General features: G+C 34.4%; 1 protein-coding gene across 1 annotated transcript; it reads left to right on the forward strand.

The window, feature by feature from the left end:
* Positions 1–901: 901 nt before the first annotated feature.
* LOC148302048 (protein hairy-like) lies at positions 902–21,864 on the forward strand. The gene is made up of 3 exons (XM_088272236.1): positions 902–1,288; positions 15,680–15,775; positions 20,387–21,864. The coding sequence occupies exons 1-3, from the start codon at positions 1,211–1,213 to the stop codon at positions 20,942–20,944; spliced, it is 732 nt and encodes a 243-aa protein (XP_088128362.1). The 5' UTR covers positions 902–1,210; the 3' UTR covers positions 20,945–21,864.
* Positions 21,865–22,396: the final 532 nt, after the last annotated feature.

Genomic DNA, 22,396 nt, shown 5'->3' on the forward strand with positions numbered 1-22,396 from the left:
AAAAGTAGCGATAAAGATGGGATATTAGTAAAATACTGGTAAATTACCCCCTAGGTAGGGCGTAATTAAGGTAAAGAGATTTCCGGGAATATGAAAAAGGCTGTTTTTCGTTAACAAATATTTTTATTTTAAATTTTAGCTAATTGAAAAAAAAAATAAAAGAAGGTAAATTTAAACCCATTTTATAATGTAAGTACCTGCCTATTGAATCATTTTCAAGAAAAAAAACACTTTCCTATTATTATTAACCGAGCGATTCTATTGAATTATGATGAGGTAACTTTATTATAAACATTAGTTTTTATAAATTAAATTTTTAATTTTAACATGCCTACAACTAATTATTAACTGAAATTACTTCTTGTTCTTTATATATGTTATTTATTTGGAAGAATAACGATATATTTTTAATACCTTATTGTTTTAGCAAACTTGCCATATATGTTTGTATTTTTTAATCATATTTAGGTATTTTTGAAAATTGAATATTATAAAGAACATATTACTTTAAAAAATAATAAAAACATATACATATAAAAATTAACAAAATATGAATTGAGAATGGCCCAAAAGTTTCTATGAAAGACAGTTAAAAAGACTTTCATTTTCCCATACCAATAACTTCTTTTATCTTTGTTAAAATATTAACAAAATCTTGTGCGCAGTCAATTTATATTATATTTGTCCGTTCGCTAATTAAACGTTTTCATAATCGTTTTGTTTTTCCGGGCTCAAAGGTTTATATTCAACGAAAATGAAAGGGAGCACTTATTCGTGATGACTCGCGTCCTTCCAACAGGTTGTTGTGAGACAGACATATAGCCGGAAACGTGCGTTAGAGCGAGATTACTATAGGAACGTGCATTCATCCCCTCCACTGGCGAGACACGCGCGCTTCTGCAGGAGTCGTATTGCAAGCGCGCTTCACGTCAGTCTTCTGTCACGCTCCGCGCGAGTTGGGCGTGTGCCGCTCTACTCTGTGACTTAAGAAAATTATCGCAAGAACACGAATTGGAGAAAAATAAAAGAAAAACTCGAGTGGCATTGTTTCGTTTTTTAATTTTCGTTAGTGGATTTTTGATAATTGTTTCGAAAACGGATATTATAAACAGTTTTGTGATTTTTCCTGTGAAGTTATCCTAATATTTTAATGGATTTACGCGGTGATTAAAGTGTTTATTTTTTTTTAATCAAATTTTCAATATAATAAATGACAATGGTGACTGGAGTTGGTGCTACGGGGCAATCTCTGGATGCGCAGAGATCGGCTGCAAATGATGCTAGAAGAGTAAGTAATTTTTATTATTTAAAAAAATCAAATTAATCATTTATCACAATATTTAAAAAAAATATTATTTCAAATAAGGAACTTGCAATATTTCAAAAATTTCCTCGAATCTCAATAACTATTTAAAATATATATGTAGATTAAAAACAGTTTTTAATTTTTTTTGCTAAAATGTTTTTTTTTTGTATTAGTGTTCCACACATATTTAAAGTTAATTGTGAATAATATTTTCAAAGCAAAAGTTAATGCAAAACGGATAATTTCAGCCATGTGTCCTGTGATTTAACAGGACACACGGCTGTCTTTTATATGCCGCCAGTGGACAAGCCAGAAAATGCCTCCCTGAAAAAAAAGGTTAATTTTTTATGAAAAAAAAACGAGTAATTAATTTAAACAAAGAATGTTTTTATGCTATTCTACATCAACACAAAACATGAGAAAAAGTGGGATTTTGCGAACAAAAGTTTTTTCATGATTTTTTTCATTACCTGATTAAATAGAAACTCACAAGTTCCTTTTATTCGCATTAAAAATTACCCAAAAACTTTTCATTGCGTCTGTAATACTGGATTTTTCTGGTTTTTCTACACGCTATGCGGGCAGTTTTAGAAATTATTTCAAAATTATTATTACTACTGACGGAACCAAAAGTCCAATCACGTTCATTCCACCACATCTATCACAAATAATAATAGTTAAAGCAAATGGAACTACATATCGCTCACCCCTTTCAACAACGTCAGATATTTAAAAAAAAAAACAGATTTTTCAGGAGATCGTTTTCAAAGTTTAAGAATATAAATAAATGTTTAAAAATAAATATCAACCCGCTTATTGAACATGCAACAGATCTTTTTAGGTAAAACCTGAAAGTTTTTTCCCCATTTGAAAATTTTTAAGTATATTTAAAAAACAATAAACAATACCCATTCTTCAAAATGCAAAAACAACACTTTCTGCCGTACAGGGAGAAATATAAAGTTAAAAATATGCAGCTTTTGCTGGGATATAGAAGGTACATTTTTTGGGCATTCCGAAAACATGCGCAACTAAAAATTTACGATTTTTTACATATGACATTGTTGAAAGGAGTGATATATTAAATAACTTTTATTTTACGTTGTCATTCACACTTGGTCTATTTCAACAATATACATATATGGTACTCATATGTATGTACACTTCACCGTAATCACTTCCCAGAAATCGTTACCTTTAATCTTGTACATACTCATAACTTTGGTATTTCCAGTAAACAATTCAATTTCAATAGAGCGGTGCACAGTTGCTAATGGGAACGCTTATGAAATAATATCACGCGAAGGTGTTGGGGAATTTTATCAACCTTAGTAATTTAAATTTGTTTTACATAAAAATTATTTTAAAAAGAAAAATAAATACGGCTGTTAATTTAATCGTCTTTATTATATTATACTTTAATTTCTATGTGGCTTCTACGTGGCTTAGGATTTTTTTTTAAGCTTAACTTTTTACCAAGTTAGTGACAATGTATTTTAACTTCACTACATAGTAACTGTGTTGGTAAAATGCTGTCTTTCGATAAGCAATTTTTGAGAACGAAAATGTTTAGTAAAAAAAGCTATTTGACGTGTTTCAAAGGTTTGCTCTGACGGAACTCGACAGCTTTAAATGACGGGATACCCGATGACGTCACGATATGTTCGTATTCACTACATTTAAAAAATGCACAATTTAATCCTTTATATATCCTCAATTTACTTACAGATTCAAATAATCATAGTATCCAATGCATGAGGAGATGCCCGAATGTGGAAGAGGCGAAAAATGTTGCAAAGAGCGTAGCGTTTTATTTTCTCTCTTCCTACCCTTGCGGGGAAGAGGCATGAAAGTTAGTTAGTTAGTTTAGAAAATGTCCTTGTTTGCTCAAATAGGCTTCACACGAGTTCTAATAGGATTAAAGGCTAACCTAACCTAACATCGAATTACCTGCAATGCCGGTGTTAAAAATTTATCACCTAACAATTTAACTACACGTAGCTACCATATATTGCGTGTTAATTTTTATTGTATCACATTTTTGGCTGGGTATCTTTTATGATTACAACGCACTAATTAGAGGAATCTTCCAAATAGTTTCCTCTAGCCATGCCGTTGGTCCATTGATATTCCACACCTACGATGGAAAATTTCAATGGTGTCATATCGGAATCTCGTTTACCTAATAATGTTTTTAGAGCGGCAAGTTCCGTCGTTAGCGCAGGTACTTAAAATAATTGTATAATAATAATTATTACTTAATTTTTTATCATCAAAACCAGATTGCGCACAAAATACATGTTATATCGATATTCAGTGCGTGTAAATTTATCAGGTGAATTATTAATTCAGCAGGTATGAGATAATATTATTTGTGATGCTACAATTTTTTTAGTGTTGTTTTTTTATTATCTGGCGTCAATTTGTCACACCTTGATATTTATGCATAAGTTATGAATTTACGAAGTTACGAATCACAATGGCCTTATGTATGTATGTATGATTCATTTTAGGGGATAATTAATGAGCTCAAAATGTAACTCTTCTTCGTCTTTTCAAGGGACTATTCTATAAAAGTAGTTTACGATTATTCGAAATGATTCATATCGAAAAGCAGTAAAAAACGCTCAACTGTTATGTTGCTCGTCTTCGATCTATCATTGTGCCATTAATTTTTACCATTTATATATATATATAATATATATATATATATATATATATATATATATATATATATATATATATATATATATATATATATATATATATATATATATATATATATATATATATATATATATATATATATATATATATATATATATATATATATATATATATATATATATATATATATATGATAAGTATTGCGTTGTTTGACATTTTTAAAGAGCAAAACACAATTTTTTTACCAAATATTGGTAAAAAATGGAAAAAAAGTTAAATAAATAAAAATTACTTGGTATACAAAAACCAACAGGCGAAATGAAATTTCTTGAACTAACGAAACCTGGCGTTTTTTCTTGACAAACCTATCACAATCCTAACAAACGATTGTAAAAAAAAACAACCCTAACTCACAACTTAGCAGTCCGAGCTCGAAGTCCTAACCGCGACATAGAAAGACACCCTTAAGCCGCTTGTGCATTACACGGAATTTTACCGTCCGGCAGTCCGGTTTTGAAAAATAAAAGCGACTACGACAGTTTAGCGTGATCAAATTTACGCGCAACGTCTTCACGCACCGATCCGAAGAAAGATGGTCAAAAGCACAAGCTAATCCAAGCGAATCATCGTTTTATCACGCTAACTGAAGTGCCGGACGGTAAAATTCGGTGTAGTGCACAAACGCTGAAACGAAAGCTGCCCCACAGCATTCCCAGATCTGATCAAAAAGAAGCATCTAGGCTTCCTGACAGGCCTTCTCTTGCAAAGCAATTTTTGTTTGTTTTATGAATTTAGTTATTAAGATAAAATTTTGATCATTTAGAAATATAGAGATCCACGTCCGTTTCATCAGTCCTAATACTACTAGATACGCACCGGCGAGAGCCGAGTGTTTTTGCCTAGAATTTTCACTCATGAATTACATGAAATTATAGTAGGTAACTTTAAACATAAATAGTAAATCCACTCACAAGTAGGCATAGGCCATGAAACTTATAAAGTTGAAGCCTGAGTAGGGACATGATAAACGGTGTTGCATAAGCCGTAGCTAGATTTCAGAGTCACTCGGACGATAGGTAATTTAAAAAAAAAGCGAGAGCCTAGGGAAGACGCGCCGCCAGACGCAGAGCGGCGCCGGGTCTAGCTCCTAGGTTAAATTGAACACTTAGCATAGTACAACTATTCGCGGGGCGTCGGTAAAGGTCCTGGTGACGCTTGGCAAGCGCACAGAGGAGACTCGCGATATATATACGCCGCCTCGTGGACCGCGGGCGCGTGCCGCACGGAAGTGCCGCGGGCGCGGGCGGCGCGCCAGCCGAGCGCCACGCGCGCGCCCACACACCCACACACCCACACACCCACCAGCTAGGTGTTATTATTGTGCGGAATGGGCATTGTGGTGTCTTCCATGCGGGTGGTCCGCACATCCGCGGGATTTCCGCGGATGATCTAGCACAGTGGTCGGCAAACTTATTATACAAACAGCCAAATATGCACATTACAACGGTAGTATGGTATAGTAAATATTATTTGGATGCAGGTGCGTGCAATCAGCGCTAAGCATATTTATTTTGCGAGTGCTTGAAGCGCTATGTGTGGCGTTCACAAAGGTCAGTGGTCGGCAAACTTATTAGCTAAATATACACATTGCATGCACACAGTCAAATCTCAATTATACAACTACTAAATTACGGGAACATTCGATAAAACTTGATTTCACACTCATACCTTGTAAATGCTAGACTTCCCATTCCCTTATCAAAAAAACTAAGTCATTGTTTTTTTTAAGTCTTTGTTTTGATATCTATAATACTAGTATCGTGATAAACATTATTTTTTATTTCAGTTCGGATCAATGCTTTTTACTTTACTTTGGTTTTTACTACAATATAATGTAGGCCAAGTGATGCATCCACCTAAACGACGTCGTATATATCATTTATACTAGTGTAACTACGTAGGTTTATTAAAATATTTACCCACTTTCATTTAACTTTATTTCATAATAGTTTTAAATGACTGCATTTATTAACATTTTTATTATTATTATTAAGTTAATGTAGAAAAGTGTCGAATCATAATAAAACATAATAGAATCAGGATTATGTGTATTGATCAATCCACTATTTTTCTCCCTTCTCACTGAGCTTTTAGAAAATGGCTGATCAATTCATATTGTTTTGATCGCCACTGTAATACGTTTCAGATGATTAAATTTGAATCGTGAAGTCTTAAAATAAGACGTATTTTCAAGCATTTAGACTTTGCTTCTGTATAATTGCGAAATCTAAGATGCTGTACCTAGTAGCTACTACTATTTCAGAATACGAACTGAATCATACGACTCTATTTTCCTACGCAGCGCGGCCTATTTCTTACAGTAGGGAGGCCGTGACTGGTTTTTGCACGTAAAAATGTTTATTGCAATGTTGACACGACTGTCCCTGTCATAAATCATTCGATAGATAGTGAAAATTTAATTGCCCGATTGTCGACGCCCGCGGCCGAGCAGCGATACGCTACGTGATATCCACAGTGATCTTTAATCTTATCGATCAGCCGTGATCGGGCCATCTATACACGCAATGATACAAGACCTTTGGAAGAGAGGCTCGCCTGAGAAAAAGTAAACTTCACAATCTTTATATTATAAAATCAAGAACAGCAGATATAAAAACAAACTTTATGTACTAGATTTGAGTTTTGTACCATATCTTGGTGGAAGTGTATTTTATAGAGTGAAAAGGTAACTACGTAGTGGAACCCAGGAAATCCAACTAAGTGGGGCTGTATGTAGCCTGTTCGGATTTGGAAAAAATTGGAATAGGTACCCGAGATATTTGTAATACAGTACATACATAAGTACTTAACACTTATGTTTTTCTTCGAAATCTTGTTCGGATTCCGGGGTTCTACTGTTTAGTTTTTTCCACGTAAATTTTATTTGACCAGTAACCGGGTTTCGTCGTTACCGACATCATCAGACTGGTGGGAGGGTAGAGTTAGTAGAAGGAATTGTCAATCAGCTGCTCCAAATCTACTATATATTATTTAAATTTACATACATAAATCCATTTCTAAAATAAAATTATAAAAAAATCATTCCTAAAACCTTTGCTTAACTTATATGTAATTATTATTATTACATACTATTAAAATTAATTCGATTTAAATTAAATTTGTCAGGAAAAATACATAAAATCATGGTTTTCAACCCCTACCTTGTTGTGTATATAACATTATATAACACATGAAGTTTCTCTAGCCTCCCGGCAGTCTGATGATGTCGGTAATGACGAAACCTGGTAATTGGTTAAATAAAATATCAGTGGAAAAACTATGGACATAGTTATTTTGTTTTATTTATAAACCAAGTTACAATTTTTCTACATGTATCTATCAAACCAAGTCGCACGCCCTACCATTACATAACTTGTAGACTGAACGTCAAAGATCACAATCTGAGGACGAGGGCAAACTTTGTTGTATTCTCTAGTCGGCCACATCATTAATACGTGATTCTTCTTCATTCTTTACATCGGAATGCCTCTGATAATAACATCTGTACCGAGAAATCAGATAATCTCGCCACAAGGCCTTTTCGCATTGGACGCAAACACTTCACAATTCGCACCACGTGTCGGCCACGCACGCGGAGGAGGGGCTAATCGTATTAAATTATTTACAGTGTACTCGAGATGATTAATTATAGAGGTTAAAACGAGGCAAACGATAATAGGCACCGCTCCACGTCGAGTAGGTAGGTTATTTGAAGGCTATCATAAAAAATAGCTGAGATAATAAATATGATAAGATCTTTCTTAGACCTCAGAGAGTGACTAAAATATGAATGGGAAAACACGCTTTAACCCATTGGCATATCAGTTTTGAAAATATGTATCTTACGGGTAATGCTAGAATACGAAGTAAAGGTTTATACGGGTTAACTTAGCATTACCCAATCCTGTTGGGTGATTTTCGAAAACTGACAAAAATAAATTGGAATTTGCAGTTTACCCATATTGATAAGAAATGTTTAAAAACTAACTCAGTAAAACTTACCTGGTATATAAATTACTAAATTTTAACTGATTTTAGTTGATATTTTAATCAAAAGGATTATTCTATCCTTACAGGTACATTTTTGGTCAAGTGCCGTTAGTAAATTTATTTAAAAATATGTAAAAAGTAATGATGCTTACCAAAAGTTTTTTTACTGATTTGTAGATATCACACGTAAGTATGTGTATAATATGAACTACCCACGTACGGAGGTGTGGCTTGAACCGCAGCTGATATGCGAATGCAAAATATTCTTAGTCGCCAAGATTATGCGGCTGTATGCCGATGGGTTAACATGTGCCGTATCCAACGTTCAACGAATCTAATCGGTAATTATCGTGCACCTGGGATAATCTAGTGTTTTTTAATGATTTTTCCACTGATACATTTAGTATTTGACAAAAACGTAATTGATTATAAACTCGCCGTCTTGGTTTTTGCACACAGCTTGAACAAAGCATTAATTTTGACACCTGTTGGGCATTCATTATTCAGTCCGTTACAGATTGCTTCGCGTTCAATGAAATGTGACTTGTGAAATGTTACAATGCCATCGTATTTTCGATACAGAATATATTTCCTACAAAAACAATTCTGGTCGCAGTCTTAACACGTTGTTGTCGAGACACGTATAAAAACGTCTTATCTTAATAAAATATTCGCAAACACAGAATTCATTCCAGCTGAGACCAACGAAAAGGTCACATGTCTGTTCACGCCCGATATTTTTGAAGAATGTAGATTTAATATTTTTGTTTGTTTTTTAGAATATATGTATGTAGGAAAAATATTATCAATTTTTAAAATCCTTACCTTTAAATAAGTCTTCTTTTCAAAACCATATAATTATTTCGAAGAACTTTTTTTTCGATGTAAAAATGGTGTTTTAGAAAAAAAATCAATTACGTAATGTTGCCTGGATTTAGAGAATATTTAGTTGCGATTTAACGTATGTTGGGCCTTAAAATAGCAATTTTCTGGGGGGCAAAAGACGTACCTAATACCTGTGGTCTGGTAATAGTGATGTTCCAAAACCTTAGAATGAATTACCCCTTTTCGAAGCGAAGGTCAGGCGCCACATCCTAATGGGCTGAATTTTTCCGTCGAGACAGAATTTTCGGAAAAACTTGTAAAGGGGAAGTACCTGCTTTGTCGCCCGGGAACCGAATGCAGAGGTAGATCTAGTAATTTGTCGGTAGGTACCTACTGGATAACGGCCAGAAACTAAGCTAGAAGTTAATGCGGTTATTCGATCGCTGACACCGCCCCAAGTTTCCGAAATAGTTTCTCCCAGACAAGACGGAATTAATTCTAAATGCGTGTTCTTGGCATATATTTAATATCAATTACATTGTATAATCGAATACCAAAGAAAACTATTTTAATATTTAAGGGAAAGTACAAAAAAATAAGAAGCAAGTCACGGTAATATCAGCGAAGTTCGGGAAGCGGTAATCAACACCATTATACCAGAGGCGTGTTTCAGAATATCTTATTAGTGACTTCACTGACAGCTACACACACGTGCTTCCTGGAAGGACTAGACGAATTTATTTGCTGTTCTAGTTTTTTTTTACTAAAGGACTCGATATGGTAACATCTCATTCATTTTCGCTAATTGAATGGAAAAAGCAATATTGTTCTTCTAGATTGAGTATTCACTACGCTATTATGAAAACACGTGATTATGATATATTATATTTTGAGGAACCCGATGCGAAGGAACCATTATATAATGTACTATATAATGTGACAGGTTATCGATTGTTCTTCAGACCCTCATCCGCACCCGATGGTGCATAGGGCACTGCATCACATAAACGCAGTGTTATCTTGATCGTTAACACATGACAGAAGGGTGATCAGCCCTCCGCTTCAGGTACCAGCCCAGGGTAATTTAATTGAATAAATATTAAGTGAAAAAATCACTGATATTTATTTGACCACCTTCTGGCAATCGAACCCGGGAACTCCAGTGCGGTAGCCGAGCGTACTGATCATTACACAATGGAGGCGGACACGAATGTTACGGAAATGATAATGAAATGATACAAGTGAAGTTGATTATTTGGATTTTGGCCACACCTTATTAAGTTAAAATTATGTTCAAGTTTACAATGACAAGAAAGTATTAACACATACGTAGGATGAGAAGGAAGAGAAAGAGCTGAGGATACTTGACAAAAGATTCTATATAGAGACCTCTGCTGTCTGCTTTCTGCATAATCTATTGTACTACTTATAGTCAGATAAATGAGTACCACAATATCATAAACATATCCAATTGATAATGAACGTGATTGATAGTTATGCAGAAAGACAGTAGATTGGAAGTTGGAAGCATCGTTAAAATTAAAACTCCGATGGGAGACAGATAACGGAGTAATTGGTATTTCAAAGTTTGCACAGTCGCATCCAGTCGGTTAATGAAGATAATGCCACCGTTACTTATTTGGACCTGCGTTAACTCAACAAGTTGCCATTCGCGAAGTCACGATGAGATAAATACCGCGGCCGCAGAACGCGTAAGGCGCGTAGAGCATTTTACGCGTCCCAAATTGGCCTAGCCGAGGCCGGAGCTACATTGCTTCCCAATTACCTTCGCTTCGATCCGCTCCTAGCCTCTGGCTAATTGCGACCGCACGATTGTGTTGTCAGGACGGTGGATAATCATAGTTCGAGTCACGTTGGACTGACACGTGAACACGCGGATATCTATGGGTAACATGGCGCACTCTGCCGAGTGAAATAATCACCATAATAACTACATGCAAGGCAATGCGATAATGCCGCCGCCGGGATCTTGTAGCTAATTCCGAGTGCGATAAAGATTGCTGTTACAACAGTCTCCGAACAAAACCAATAGCGCTCGGAAATACGCGGACAGACGTTCACCTATTCATAACGCCTAGATTTACATTAGGTAAGCAACTGACTTCAAACGCAAGGCAAGTCAGTGCTGAATCGGTACTGCTATCGTAAAAATTGATTTTCAATAGATTTGCATTAAGTCAGTAACTGTCTTCAAACACAAGAAAAGTAAATGCTGACTCGGTACTGCTTGTGTATAATTAATTTCCACTAGTTTTGCATTGAATCAGTAACTGTCTTTAAACTTTAAACACAAGGCAAGTCACAACATTTTTAATGTATCCAAATACTTGTTCACAAATCTAGATTATGTCCATTTATTTAGTTATTTTTTTTTACATTTTTGAAGTCTGGACATTTACAGGGCTTATCTGCCATAGGCTGGTTAAGTGATCACTTTGCACGCGTACCACACTCCTTCAAACCCTTATCCGCACCTGATGGTGCATAGGGTACTGCATCATATAAACGCTGTGTTATCTTGATCGCTAACACATGAAGGAAAGGTGATCAGCCCTCCATTTCTGGTACCAATCCAGCGTAATATTGAATAAATATTAGAGAGAAATAAGCACTTATATTTATTTTACCCCCCCTGGAAATCGAACCTGGGATCTCAAGTACGGTAGCCGAGCGTGCTGGCCATTAACACTACGGAGGCGGACTAAATAACCACACTACTTAATGAACGTCAGTGCAGACTTCTATATTCCCGGTGTTTAGAGTGTAAGTCTGTTCTCGTCCCCAGTACTGGCGTCAGCAACTGACTCGATGTAAACCCAACCTAACGCCAGTACGTAACACGTATCGCCTGAACTGTATCGGGACTCGGTACCAATTTGCTGGCGCGGCAGATTTAGCCAGACGGCTATTATTTGACGTGTTGTGCGACTGCAATACTTCGGCGAGATGGTTCAGTTGCGCAATACGGTTCCCACGGTGAGCACTGAGGCGGCTCTGTAACAAACTGCCCATAATACACGTAGCTAATCCGCTTTCAACTGAAGAACAATAACACACCTGAGGAAAATAAATTATTACTTCTTATTGACGAGTTCCCGATTCTTGGGAGTACGTCATTGCAGGGCTACACAACGAATTCTATATTATATATTTAATGTCTTCTTCTTCTTCTGCTTGGTGTAGACCTTATAGCCTGTTTTTAAGAGGTTGATTCCTAGCTGTCAATCCATCTCTTTGCCGTCTCTGCCTTGGGGTTGGCCGTGCAGTGCAACGCGGGGGAGTCTGGATGGTTCCATTCTTCGCACATGCGTATACCATTGTCTTCTTCGTTGTCTTCCCCAATTTACGACCTCTTGGATCTCGCATATCTTAATGTCCCGTTGATTTAAAAAAATACATTTTTGATTTTTTTTATTCTGAATTCATTATCATGAATTCATTGAAAAATACATCCTTCTAATTAATGTTCAATTTTAAATTGGCTATATTTTATATACGTTCAAATATTCATACACAAATACTGGATTTATCCCTCCAAAGGGTCATACTCTGTAAATGTCCGAATTTTGATGTTATCTTCTCAAAAAATTATTCGACTTCCTTAAAAATTTTCAATCCTTCATGTTACATTGACTTGTTTTAAGAGGCCTTTTCGTCTGCCAGGTTTTACATCCATCATTTTTGTTGCGTAAAAAGTATCTTTCATACGTCCTTCTTTTTTAACTTATGTATTTGAATTTCCGCACCGCGCTTGACTCCTGTATAATGGCGACTAGCGACTTTGTCAAGAACAATGAGTAATCACCATGGCCGACATCCGAGTCGGTCATTCCCACGGTCAGTCGCTGCCGTGGTGCTGTGTACGTAGGTACTGTGTAATAGTCACTATAGATTCTACAGTCTATAGTCTATGGCCACTATAGTAGTATCAGCACAGCAGTGCACGTTGTAACTAGTCACTGTAGATGTATAGATTCTAGAACAGTGGCTCTCAAAGTGGTCCTCACAGACCCCCAGGGGTTCCCTGGATCATTCAAGAGGTCCGTGGTAGCTAAAATTGATGTTGGGGTCACTGAACAACGCCAGGGGGTTTAATACAACAACAGAAAATTGTGACACATTTTAGGAATATGAAAGTTTAATAAATAACAATGAATACATTTAAAACGAGTTTCCAGAACGGTAATAAATGTTGATTTCATTAATTGATTCGGCAGTCACTTTGTGGTAAAATCTATCCATTTTCAATTTAATTTTTACTTAGTAAATACCACAATGTTCCCTTAAATCTATTGTGACACGTGTTTCGATGCATTCCGCATTATTGAAACACCGTTTACGGTGTTTGAAAATGATTTTTGAAATCAATGAATGGATGAAATAAAAAATATTTTTTCACTCTAATATTTATTCAGTATTAACCTAGACTGGTACCTGAAGCGGAGGACTGGTCACCTTTCCTTCATGTGTTAACGATAAAGATAACACTGCGTTTATATGATGCAGTGCCCTATGCACCATCAGGTGCGGATGAGGGTTTGAAGAAGGAAGAAGACAATACAGTCAGTAGGTTTTCACCCAGGGTCAAATTTTGCATATGAAAAGGCGTACGTGGGCCAAAATAGTTCGCGAACCACTGTTCTAGAATCTGTAGCTACTATAATAGTATCTAGTAGTCGTTTCCCCCCTCCCCCAATCTACGATTCTTGGTCACGCGCGAAATAGTGTCCGACAGACCTGACGACTCTAATTGTCAAAAAAGAGTGATCTTTTGGCATTGTTGATAGTTTTTCCCAGATCACAGAAAACAGTCTTTAATTTGAATGATTTTATTGATAGATTTTTTAGCGTTGTTAAGTCTCTCGTCAATCCTGATTGATTTTACTTGTCTTTTTACGATTTTAATTAATTATTACCTCAAATTATTTGTAATACATTTTTTGACGTGTCGTTCTTATTTTGTTGGAATTTGTTGAATATGGTTTTTGGAATTCATATAAATATGATACGCACTCCTCCATTTTTCACTGTATTTCAATCATTACTGAATATCTGATTTACTAAACTACACCTGTATTTTTTTTATTAACATAAATTGTATACATTTATTTCAATCACAATTTTAAATTTATTTTAAAAAAATCCAGAGACCCACGAAGCCACCGTGTGTGTCTTGTCGGTAGAGTGTTCTTTTGAATATATTTTTTATTATTTTTTAACCATTTTAACCTAATATGCACACAAAAAAAGAGAAAAATTAAGAATACAACCATTTTACAATTTTCATAAAATTAACTCTTGATCATTCACCCATTCCTTTATTTTACCTTTGTTCCATATTGAAATAAAGATCTACATTAATCAATTATAATTGACCACTGAGCTCTACTACTAATGAGTTTTATTAGATATCATTAAACAAATGTGTCTAAAATAATCTATTACCATCTCAGATCGATATCAATTGTTAGACTTAGAGTAACTAGCTAACCGCCAGGAGGTAATGATCGCAAAATTCGCTTTCAATTAGTTTCAATTCAATTGATATCAATATTCTCGTCTTGCGGCGCTGTGTAACATAATTCAGAAAATAGAAAGCCAATTACGCCAACTCTTTTCGGCGTCTACAAGTAAGAAATATCATTTGGTGAATGATAACTTCAATTAATTTTTAATTATTTTAAACATGCTAGAAACAAATGAGTGTTTTTAAAATCAGTGATTTATGATTTTGGTAATAATTAATTCTTTTATTCATTCTGGTAGTTTTGACACTTTCCAACAACAACAAAAAAATGCTGGAATGTGACCGCTGGCGGCGATTTATAATTTGGTAGAATAATTTATGCTAAAATTAAATATATGCTTGGTAAATACCTCTTTTATTTAACTATTTTGTGACACGTGTTTCGATGCACTCGACATTATTATCAAACAATAATATGTAGTATTCACCGAAGAAATTTAAAATAAGACAGATAATATTGCCTCACAGTGTCAGCCAACTCAATTTAGGAATTAATAAGAAATTAACTATTTATGATATTAGAATATTGTTAACCTTCCCACTACAATACATATATTTATTGACGCCTAACTTCAATACTTCCTTGTGTTAATATTTGAAAAAAAATACATGCACATATAGACCAGTCTGATGATGTCTGTAACGACGAAACCCGGTCGCTGGTCAAATAAAAATAAAGTGGGAAAGCTAAAAATATTGGTTTTAATCTAATAATATATTAAAAATGCAATTCCATCACGAAGTGTCAGTGTAATATAAATCTATGATATATTTATTTCATTATTTTATTGCGCATGTATGTTCTTCAGTCCTCGATATTGTGTTTTATTGTTTGTTTTTCCTTCATAATATTATATTTATTTTAATCTTCATTTTTATTTTGCATTCTATCTAATTTGATTCTTTATTATATAATAAAAAGAGTTTAGGATAATTTATATAGCGCTATTTTAAAACACTACCTCAGGGGTGCTTGATTTGAGAGTTTGGAATACATTGTTATTATTATTTTATTATTTTTTATATTAAATTTTTACTACTCCCTTAACACCGTTTGCTTCAGGATAGACAGAGAGGATGGAATGCCACACTGTCCACTCTGTCCTAATATAAACTCTTATCTTTGTCTACATCCATACATCTAGTCATATTATATGCTCTCCGAGTACGTACATAGATGTTTGTAATGTAACAAATTGTTTAATAATTCCCCGAGAGAATATGTTTCAAAAACTAAAGTTAATAAGATAGTTATCTAATTGTTGTTTTGTCTTTATTTGCAGAGTAATAAACCGATTATGGAAAAGAGACGAAGAGCGAGAATAAACAATTGTTTGAACGAGCTGAAAACACTCATCCTAGAAGCAATGAAAAAAGACGTAAGTATAAAAAAACAGCAAAAAAATTATAACTATTTTTAATAATCTTCAAAATTTTGCTAATGGAATTCCGGCGTTTGCTTGTAAGGCGGTTAAAATTTAAATTAATGACTTCTAATTTTTAGACGATTTCCCATAAAAATTGGTGAATTTTGAAGTCTTTTTTGCCTTCTGTTTACTTGGGCGAATTTTTTAAAGAAGATGGTTATTTAAAAAAATGGTTAACAACTTATCGGCATTTTGGATATAAAAGAAAAGAATCGAGACATGAAAAATGGACGGTAATGCACTTCGGATTTTGTGGGCGGTGCACTTAAACCTGATTCTCTACAGTGTTACTAAAATTGAATGATGACTTTTACTAACATATTTTTTCGTTTTAATAAAATAAATAAAAACTAATTACATATGACCCATAAAATGTAACTAAATGAATGAGAAAGAAAAAGAATTACTATAGCACATGCTATCATATAATCAACATGTGTTTGAAGTTGCAGTCACTTTTTATAAGATATTTATCTATTCCCTATTTGTACTACTGTATAAATATGACTTTTTTAAACGTTTATTATACTTCCACTTGAAAGAGTATATTTTATTAAATCGAGTGGTTTCCTGATATTTCTCGGTGAGTAATAGATTGCTTAGTGTATTGTAATAAAATGACAATTAAATACAAATACTTATATTTCATTTATTGATTCAGTAATCACTTTATCGTTATATCTATTCATTTTAAATTTAAATTTATGTTGGTAAATACCAGTATTTATTAAAATCTATTTTCACACGTGTTTTGATGCTTTCCGCATCGCTGCGGAATGCATTGAAACACGTGTCGCAATATGTAGATTTAAAGAAATAGTGGTTTTTACCAAGTAAAATTTATATGTAAAATACATATTTTATTAATAAAAAAATACTGGTATCTTAATTGCTTTTACGACAACATTGAAAAGGATCCAAAATAAGTAAGCAATCGTAAAAATGAAACGATCCACTTTTTATATAAATATGTAAATATACAATATTTCATACTGTGAAAACACCTTTCATATATCTGATATACAGTTTTCTCACTTGATTATTGTTTGAAATATTTACTATACATTAAACTGGTTACCCAAACTTTTACCGCACAAGAAAATAGCCATTTAAATGAAACGAATTTACATATTTTTAGAAGAAAAATATCGTTATGTTTTTATGTAGGGATGTATCACATATTTCTTATTAACCCTGTTGGGCGAGGAGCCCAGTTTTGGCTAACGAGCTGCGCTGTAATTCTATCTTATGCTGAAATCTGATCGTCTCCCTTCGGCTCTCGTTTATCGTCGTAATATTCTGCTAAGCGGACTAACCGAGCGCAAGGGAGAACGCCGAAAGACACGCAACCACTTTGCTCAAATAATCCGAACTTTTTAATGGAATCATAAATATTATTGTTATTTTCCATTTATCTTCTTACATTGGCTTACATATTCATTCATGTATTGATAATTGTTGAAAACATTAAAAAAATAACTTTATATAGCAACTTCTATCTTCTTTAAATAGTAAAATGCTCTTCTACCAGTGGTTAGAAATAGTGAGAGTGAAATGATCTTTAGAAAAAAACTAAAAACACATTTGTTTGCTAAATCATTTCAACCATCTTCTTTTTCCCAATTCACTCACAGTGAAGCGCTCTTGAGGTAGTATTGAAAGAAAAAAGTTTCCTTTTTCCAAACTAAAATAAATAATTAATTTTAAACCTACCTCATTTTCACCATGGGCGGGAGGTAGTCATATCGACTCGCCGATTTTTTCACATCAAGGCGAGATGTTCTCGTGAGACCCTATCTCTTATTCACTCGCAGGCAAGTCTAGGATAATACGCCTGTCCCTGTCATCGCAGGAAACGGCCTATTAGCGCTAATATAGAGGACTAACCGAACGTGATCGTGACTTAGGGACGACCAAATTTGACAGAAAAATAATAATGATTCTGCCAAAACGGGCACGTACAGATTTGGTGGAACACGTTTTTAAGTAACTGCGTTAAATGTGCACACGAGTAGTTCAGTATTTTTTTAATATAAGGTTTAATTAAAAAAATATTAGCTATAGTAATCGTGTGATGTTTGCCGATGAATAGTAATAATAATACATTTGGACAATTTAAATAGCGCCATTTTCGTAAAATAGTACTTCAAGGGCCCTTATATAGATATGGATTATGATATGAAAATGATAATGATTGATAAAAAATATATATTAAAGAAAAACGTCGTCAATCGGCTGAGTCTGAAGGGGAGAAAGTGAAGCCGCCGTATTAATGCGCCTCCTTCACTGTTTTCTTGGCCTGGAGCATGGCCAAGATGTTAGGCTGGACGCTTCCCTGAGTGGTAACGCCGTCGAGCAGCTTGTTGAGCTTGATGAAGCATTTCAGCATAAGCACAGGATTACAAATATCAACCTGTAGTCGTTTTTATATTTCTATACTCCGATTGACGGTTTAATTGTAATAGTAATAATAAATTTGGAAAATTTATGTAGTGCCAATTTCGTAAAATACTACCTCAAGTGCGCTTTACTGTGAATGAATTAAGGAAATGAAGGTAGTGGAAATGATTTTTAGATTTTTTTTAAAGATCATATCACCCTCACTATTTCTAAATACTGGTGGAAGAGCATTCCACGCTATCGTACCATAAGTCTTGACGTTAAGTTATCTGGAATGGTTTTGTTATAATTTTTACAAAATATGAATGTTAATTAAATATCATTTATAGCAGATTTATGTTCATGGTTTGCACGTTCCTTAAATGAAAGACTCATGTTTGATTTTTTTTATTTTTTACGTTGAACGTTGAAGTGTTTTGTCCTTTAAGAGTGGAAAATTAATCTTACCACTCAGAATGAGTCCAGTGCCTTCACGGTCAATTAATATTTTGAAATTCTGTCTGATGGAAATGAACTCTGATCCCCCGTATGCATCTCACTGCCACTCGACCACATGTTGTTTTGCGAAACGATTTGAAAACTCGATATCATCTAAGATGGCAGCTTTGTCGGACGCACGCGGTCAACCGTCAAGCCGTCAACATCGTCGTATAGAGTTTCGTTAAACTTTCCCATGACAGGATCGCCACTCGAGCTGCAAACTGACCATAGAGAAAATTAAATTGATTTTATTTAATCGATTCGGCAGTCACTTTGTGGTAATATTTATCCATTCATAATTTTACTTGGTAAATAGGAACAACTATTTTTTCCTCTTCATCCTTCAATGTCCCACGGACGCACCTCTAAAATTTAGATTTAGCTTCACATACGGTGTTTGAAAATGATGAGGAATGCATCGAAACACATGCCAAGAGATTTTAAGATATATTTATATTTACCGAGTAAAATTTTAATTAAAATAAATTTATTTAATTTGGTTGTTTATAATTTGTCAATTTGGCTACAAGGGATACAAATATACATTCTATTGACTTAAAGATCATTATTGTTTCAGTTGATAAAAAAATCGGACCGATAATTCTAGAAACTTTTTTTAACTCCTTACCTTTCACTCAAATCACTCAAAACCATTTATGTAATTATTTCGAGGAAAAACCTTTTTTTTTCAATACAAAAACAGTATTTTAAGAAATAATTAAGTTACCCGGGTTTAAAGAAAATTGACTTGCGATTTATCGAATACTGGGCCTTAATGAATTTTTATAATATTTATATGACTAAGCCATATTTTTGTTTTGCCTTTATTAAATTTTGGCAATGAAACGAGATACCGCCCACCTAGTTAGCTCGACAGGTCCACCGAGAATTGGAACAGGATAATGAAGTCTTCCGGTCGCAATGCACGCGGTATTGTCCCGTCGCGCGTCGGCACATTCCAATTAGGCCCCGGCGTGGTTTGCTGTGGTTTTCTGGTTTCCTCCTACCAAGAAACCCTCAGACGACCGACCGCCTTTGATGTTAGCCCGCACCAAGATTGCAAATTGGGTATCAGATCAATTTCGAAGGTAGACGCGTGTCAATTTTTATATTACTCCACGCGATATTTTTTCATTCCCGTTTTATTTTATTCAAACTATTTTGTTTTATCATATACAATAGTGCCAAATAATTTTTCTATTTTTTGTTTGCATTTTTTTTGTAGTTTTGGCTCTTTTTTGTCACTTTTTTTATAAAACTCATTTAGAATGTTTTTTATCCACATTCAAGTATCAAGTTTTTTTTTTGACAGTCACCCAGTGAGAGGATATTTCTCCCAGTGCCAAGTGTTATTTTTATTTACAAACAAAATAATAATAATAAATGATAATAACATTTAATCAAATTTTCATAGTTTAAATGCGTTTTAATTTTAGAAATCATGACTTTAATTCTTGAATCAGGTTTAGGAAGAAGGGTGGATATTTGGGTTGGGAGTTGGATTATTGAGATTGTAACATAGAAGTTGGCTATCGTATTCCCATCTCGATAACTTCTCATATCTGTTGAAATATAAATAAAAATCATAATAATAACGTATTATAGGGTTGAATCTAGTTTTTGTGTTTGAACACACTCAAAATATTGGCAACCAAACTAATGTTTTTTTCTCCTTTGTTACAGCCAGCGAGACATTCAAAGCTGGAGAAAGCCGACATCCTGGAGATGACCGTGCGACACCTGGAATCTCTTCAGCGACAGCGCGCGGCGGCCGACCCCGCCGTACTCAACAAGTTCCGGGCTGGCTTCACGCAGTGCGCTGGAGAAGTGGGCCGCTTCCCCGGCCTGGAACCAGCCGTCAGAAGACGACTCCTCCAGCATCTAGCATCTTGTCTTCAATCTCCACCTCCTCAGCAGCCTGCTCCGCCATCCGCGAACTTCTATCTGGCAACAGGCGCCGGTCTCCAACTACTACCGACGAGACTACCAAACGGAGATATCGCCTTGGTTCTCCCTGCTCAAGCACCTACGAATGCCGCTTCTCCTCTTCCGACTCTCATTCCTATCCCTGCAAGAACTGCTTCAGCCGCGTCCGCATCTTCAACAGCATCTTCCTCGTCTATCACATCCGAAATACCTCCCGACAGTCCGGATGTACCCCTCGCTTTAGTGAAAAGAAGATCTTCCACAAAGTCCTGCGACGAGCCCATGGAGGAAGACAAACCTTGGAGACCGTGGTGACCGACACAAACGATCATAATTATTATTAGTCTTAGGAACGAATGCCGCGTGATATTAAAACGTGACTTCCTCAGAAGTCTGCCTTCCTGTCCCGGAAGCGGACGTAGAGTTTACGTACGTATGTAGAAGGATCGTAATCATTATTATTCAGATATTTTATTAGAGAACCGTAAAATGCAATATAATCATAACGAGGAAATGTTATCTGAAACATTATTACCGAAGCGTGCCGACAGCAAAGTATGTGTCATCATCTCCCTAGCCGATGAACACATTTTTTTTATCGTCGCGTCATGAAAAGCACTATTTACCGCTGCACTTCTCGTTCTACAGAAATCCATTTACACTTAGAGTAGTACATAATAATGCAAACTAAGCATATACGTGGTTTGCTCACACAAGGACATTGGCCGGTACATAATTATATAAGTTGTAAATATAGATATTACCTATTCATAAAAACGTGATGAAAAGAGCGAAATGCTTTGTCTAGTTCCTCTAATATTTAGGCCAACTAAGATTAAGTCTATGAAACACAGGCCAGTTGAAAACGCTTTGTACCTTATCATTATAAATAGTATACCATATAAGTTAAATATATATATTAAACGACGTTCCTTTGAATAACATTACTTTGATTAGTCACATTGTATTTTCATTTCGTTTGCTCAAGTTATTGTAACTGGGTGTTAATCAAAACTGTTTTTTGGTTTAATTCCGAAACCCGGATTCATTAAATTATATGAAAAAAGATATATTGCTGAATCATCTGAAGTAATAACTAGTCACCGACTGGTTATTATTTCACTAAACAGGTTGCTAGTAAAATCATAACTAAATTGGATAGCCTCCCTTTTCCTCATGCACTCTCAATCTCAAAATTAAAATTGAACAACTAGAAGAAATAGATGCAAAATAAACACTTCCGTGTTCTTAATTAAAATGAAAAAAAAAATTAAAATTATGTATGTTTAAATTTACATTGTTTAGGATTTGAATCGTTAAATACAATCCCGGTAAAATCATTATATTTATAATGTTTTATTAAACTGTACCATTTAAGTGTTTTTTATTTAATTGTGTAGATTCAGGCCATTATAGGAATTAATAATATATAATTATAAAGTCTTTTTTTTTTCACTTTTCCGTGGTATTTTTTTTTTTAAATACAATTTTTATGAGTCAATTATAATGTTATGTAATTATGTATTTTTTGTTATTTGATGCTCAATATTCTGATTAGTGAACTTGTAAAATATTTCTTTAAAAAATTTAAGCTTCTTTTAAATTGAATAATATGTAAATAATGTTATAATATGTTATTATTGTGACGTGTTCTGCCTTGACAGCAAAATCAACGTGTCTTCCATTGTAATAAAAAATATGAAGATAATTATTTAATATAATCTTATATCTAATCTAAATGGATTATGAAAATAGTGTTTTATAAAC

Source organism: Brachycentrus maculatus, unplaced genomic scaffold (assembly GCF_059751285.1).
Source record: "Brachycentrus maculatus isolate JH-2025_06_01 unplaced genomic scaffold, ASM5975128v1 h1tg000486l, whole genome shotgun sequence".
Classification (NCBI taxonomy): Eukaryota; Metazoa; Arthropoda; class Insecta; order Trichoptera; family Brachycentridae; genus Brachycentrus; species Brachycentrus maculatus.